Raw genomic sequence first — 4905 nt, forward strand, 5'->3', positions numbered from 1 at the left:
CAAAACAAATTAGACTTATGTTTTGGGTGGATTCTCCCTTTAAATGTTATGCGTGGTAAAGTGGGACAAACGAGCACATGAAGGACAACACTCGTCATACTGCTCCAGTATTGTCTCACACTAAACACACACACAGAGGAATATTACTATATGCATGTTAGTTATGTATTTTTAAACATTTACATCAGGCAGACTCAGACTCCTACCTGTTTTTTCATGTGTGACAGCTCTACAGAGGGATCATCCCACAGCTCACACGGCAGACCCAAATCCACATTAACTCCTTTGTGGACCAGGTTCTTTAGGGTTCATCATGGTCTGACTGGCACCCTGCACAAAACAGCTAGATGTCAGTGGATACACAAATTACTATAAATGTTTGCAAATGACCAGCAGGAATCAAAGCCAGGTTTAAGGGTTATATCAGTCTTTTAATGTGGGACATACAACATGTACTGTGTGGGAAACATGTCACCTTTCAGCATCAAGGGCTCGGTTTACTCCAAGATAAACAAGAAAAACAAACCCATTAAAGCTAGGTCATGGGGGAATATAAGGGGAATAAGGATGAGATCAACACAATGACAGATGGAGTAAACCAACATCTGAGCAAGAGAAAAGATGTAAAGAGAGAGAAAACAAAACACAGATAAGAGACAGAAAGACGGAGAGAGAAGTGAATGGGATGCAGAGAGGCGAGGAATAATGAATGAGAAAGCAAAAACTGAGTCAGGGCTGCAGGCAGGTGGAGGAAAATGGACCGGATGGAAGATGGAGAGTTAAGAGCTTTGCCTACAGCGTGTTTCATCCAGAAGACAGACTGTATGTGTGGTTCATTATGCATAATTACAAATGCTAATGGGATATATTGGGTTGTAAATGGGATGTGTTTTGTTTAATGTTAAGTTTTAGGATCAGCTTTGTGATTCATTTCTTTTTAATGATAAGTGCGTGGATTCAGGTTTGCTGTGTGTAAGTAAGTAAGAGTGTAAGATAGATGACAGGAGAATCCAATCCAACAGCTGCAACTTACAATGAGCTTCATTAATTATTCATCTTTCCACGATTAATCGTGTGGGCAATTAAATGTGGCGTTTTCAAATATTTAGTTGTGCCCGACTTACATCACATAAAGGAAAGGGAAGCAACAATTTAGTAGCGTAATAAAGCCTTCCCTACGTTTCTTTACCTCGGACAGACCCAGACTCTTGGTAGGCGGTGTCTGACGGGCCGGTTATCACAGTCTCTTAGTTTTAAGCCTCTACCAATTAATCAACTGCCTTGTTACCCCTCAACCGCAACAAGATCTGAAATCCAAGGATAAGGGTCATTATCTGAAATCCAACAAAAATGTGCATCAGATGTTAGACTTTCATCAAATCTAAGGTCAGAGTTATACAGGCCCGTTATTTCCCATGAAGAAAACTTGAACCTACAAATCATTGTTTTGTGTTCTTACGTCTTGACTATTGCAAAGCCCTAGAGTCTTGTCTAGGCCAGAAAGCTGATGCCTGATTACCATTTTCTGACTGAAGGCTCTGACACAGCGACCCGACGGCCGCCCGTCGGACCGATCGGTCGGCTCCGGGAGCTCGTAGAGCCTCGGAACACGTTCTGCGCCTGCACCAGACCTAATACGGCTCCATAACAGCAGGCGGAACTAATCTGTAATGTCGCCCAAAACATGACAACCGGTCTAGACCTTGTAAACACACTGCACGCTGTCAGCTCCGGTTTCCTCATGCGCTGATTCGCTAGTCAAGGGCTAGCACTCCAGTCGGACTGGTCGTGGGGTCTGACTGCCCATTGGCCGCTTTGGCCCCAAGGAACCCCGACTGCCCCTCCGACTGACCACGGCACGGAACACACCGAACAGACTCGAGTCACGTCCTCGCCAGGCTGTGTGACCCCCCATAATCAGGATTGTGTGTCAGCACCTTAAGACTGCACTGCGGTCCTATAGGATCTTATTTGTCTAAATAATTGTAAGAAATGCCCATAAATTACTCTTCAGTCTTTAAATGCTTGTTTTGTTTGACCAACAATCCCAACACACACATATTGAGTGCACTGTGATACAAAATAAAGCAAAGCAGCACATGTACTACCATTTGATAATCCTCTCCTGTAAGTAATGACTGTGTTCCTCCCAGGGCCGACCCCATGGTGCCTCCGTTCGCAGCTGGAGGAGCGGATCTGGATCCCTTCGGGTCAGTCTGCCTCTCTCCCCCTCATACTAAATCCTGACAAATGATTTGTTTTATGGAAGTCATTTTGCAGATAGATAGCAGGGTTTCTGTTCTAAGCTGGGATTTGGGGGATGAACAGTGTGTCCACGCAGCACCAGACCGACAGCAGAGATTACTGGCGCTGTGCCAGCTGAATGCCGAGCTCTAAACACAATCATCACAACGCCAGGTTGACGAGCAAACGCCAGGCCAAAGCATGAAGGAGCTGTTGAGTGTGACCAGGACTGTTGGATTGCCCGTTAGGGGTCCGTCCCTGTTCAAGAGTCTGCACTACTTTTTTAATCAGTCAGGGCTGATTGTTCGCACCTGATCTAGTCACACATATTTCTTAACCTCATCACAATAAGTACTTTTTTTCTTACATAACTAAATGAAGGAATTATATTTTCCACAGCTCCTTGGTAACAGTTGGCACCAGGTGGTTCTTGGCCCCCCCGCCATCCATTGTAAACATGGGCCATTCAACCTTTTGTGCATTTGAATCATTTTTCATCCTTGAAAACAGGCGCGAATAATTGAAACCAATTCAAACTAATCTTCCTCCATCAAATAAAATGTGCTGTCTCTCCACGATGTCTCATGGGTTTGACCTTTTGAGGAATATTAGTCATGCCAAAACCATAAAACCAATAAGTGAAAGTTAACACACATCATCCCTCTCCATCCCTCTTTCAGGACCCGTGGCGGTGGCGGGATGATCGTTGACCCGTTGAGGTCGGGGTATCCTCGCTCTGGTTTGGACCCCTCCAGCGGGATACCGGACATTCTGCCTCCCGGAGCTGTTCCCCCGGGGGCTCGCTTCGACCCGTTTGGACCCCCCGGACGACGCAGGCCCGGGTGAGACACCGAACCACGGCCGCTCTGGCTCGCCGCTGCGTTGAGTTCCTACGGGGAGACGGGGGGCTGCTGAACTAAAACTCAGACTTGAAATGATCTCAGCGTAGATCTCGTCGCTGCAGACCTTTCCAAGGCCAACCTTTTAGAGAAGTGCTGCTCCTCGCCGGGTTACCGCGGATCATGTGTAGGCAGATAAGAACCTCTTGAAGAACTAAAGAACAGATTTTCTTAACAAGATTCTTCTAGACTAAAAAGTTATTTGATTAGAAAAATAAAAAAAGGACCTGTATGTATTATTGTTACTTCTGAATACCCTAACAAGTGGTTCAGTATTGGCTGTCTGCTGATCCGTCTGATCCGACACCTCTGTGTATTTAAACGTGCACAGCTTTCTAAACCTGAATCACAAGCTTCTTCGTCCAAATACTTGAGTTTGAGAAAGTTTAAGTGGGAGAAATTGGCGTGAAGCGATCCCCGAGAGGGACGATGTCTCACTCTGTTTCTGTAGTTCCAACAATCTTTAGCAGCCAGACACACCGACCCAACTACAGCCCCCCCATCAAGCAACAATCAATGTTAATTAGCTACATTCATTAACTTATATATGTCACGTTAAACTGCCGGCTTAAGATGAGAAGCTACTGGTCTTACCAGGTTCTCGGCCAGCGTAACGTTACTCGGTCCCGAGCGATCCTGCGGCGCCGGACGTTCTGACATTGATCCGGTAAATGAACTGTTGTTGAACGACACTGTAGAGCAGCGGACTAGAAGCAGTGTCTGATGGGACAGCCTAAAAGAGAGAGAAGTAACTAAATGAAAATGTGTGTGTTGTTTTTCAGGCCGGACCCAGACCACATGCCCCCACCCGGCTATGACGACATGTTCATGTAGTAGCTCCTTCCTTTCTACTTCCTGTTTGAAACCCCCATCATCCTGTCCTCCAGACAGTAGGAGCCAGAAGGAAGTCCTCATCTTCACCGCCTCAAGGGTTTCAGCTGGTTTAGTGGCCTGAAAATAATAATAATAAAGAAATGTCTCCCTTTTTTATTTTCTCCTGTTTTTGAAAAAGAAAGAAGGGTTGTTTGCTTATTTCATATGTATATAACTTATGTAGAAGTTCCCACTCCTGGTGTTCAATCAGCAAACCGCATTCGTGCGTATTTCCTCTGCTTCCTAAATGATTAAAAGCCAGGAGAGTGTCATCTTCCCATCAAACCGAGTCTTTTGGTTATAATTTATTAATAAAAAGGACTTTAAATTCCTGTTGTGGATGCATCATAAAAGTTAGTTTTTTTATATTGGTTTCTGTTTGGATTGTGTTATGAACAGTGGATGAAATATTTCATGGCAAATAAAAAATCTCTGACCTGACATTCTGGGATTTTCATGAAGAGTTGTTTTGTTTGTTGAAATTATTTCAACAATTTATTTCATGCCAGTACAGCAAATAAAACATGGACCTTGGATGTAAAACATCAGCCTTGACAGGACTTCATGAAACTCACGTATTAATAATGCAGATTGGTCTAGTATTTACGCACTTTATCCCACAATTTAGTTTTGGTGTGTATCTGTAATAGAAAAGAGGAATCCCAGAAAGAACGATAATCATCTCACAGACCTGCACAGATGTTCTCCCGCCTGACAGCCATACCTTCACACTGATGAAATGTGGTGGTAGTCATTTCCAGGTCTGGTTAAGGATAGCTGGAAGAAAACAGAGTGGCAGTCCAGCTCTGCTCGTAAGGAAAGACATCAGAGAAAAAGGACGGTGGCGGACGTCTGGCCTAAATGAGGGACGTCTGGCCTAAATGAGGGA

At 44.6% G+C, this 4905-nt stretch overlaps 1 protein-coding gene across 1 annotated transcript in view; it reads left to right on the top strand.

Annotated features, from left to right (window-relative positions):
• The window catches only part of psmf1 (proteasome inhibitor subunit 1), an 8572-nt gene extending 4304 nt beyond the window's left edge, over positions 1-4268 (top strand). The window contains exons 4-6 of the mRNA XM_034869646.1: positions 2154-2210; positions 2925-3086; positions 3926-4268. Coding sequence (XP_034725537.1) covers positions 2154-2210; positions 2925-3086; positions 3926-3977 — 271 coding nt within the window. The 3' untranslated portion in view covers positions 3978-4268. The remainder of the gene's footprint in view (positions 1-2153; positions 2211-2924; positions 3087-3925) is intronic.
• The last annotated feature ends 637 nt before the right edge of the window (positions 4269-4905 follow it).

Source organism: Etheostoma cragini, chromosome 4 (genome assembly GCF_013103735.1).
Source record: "Etheostoma cragini isolate CJK2018 chromosome 4, CSU_Ecrag_1.0, whole genome shotgun sequence".
Classification (NCBI taxonomy): domain Eukaryota; kingdom Metazoa; phylum Chordata; class Actinopteri; order Perciformes; family Percidae; genus Etheostoma; species Etheostoma cragini.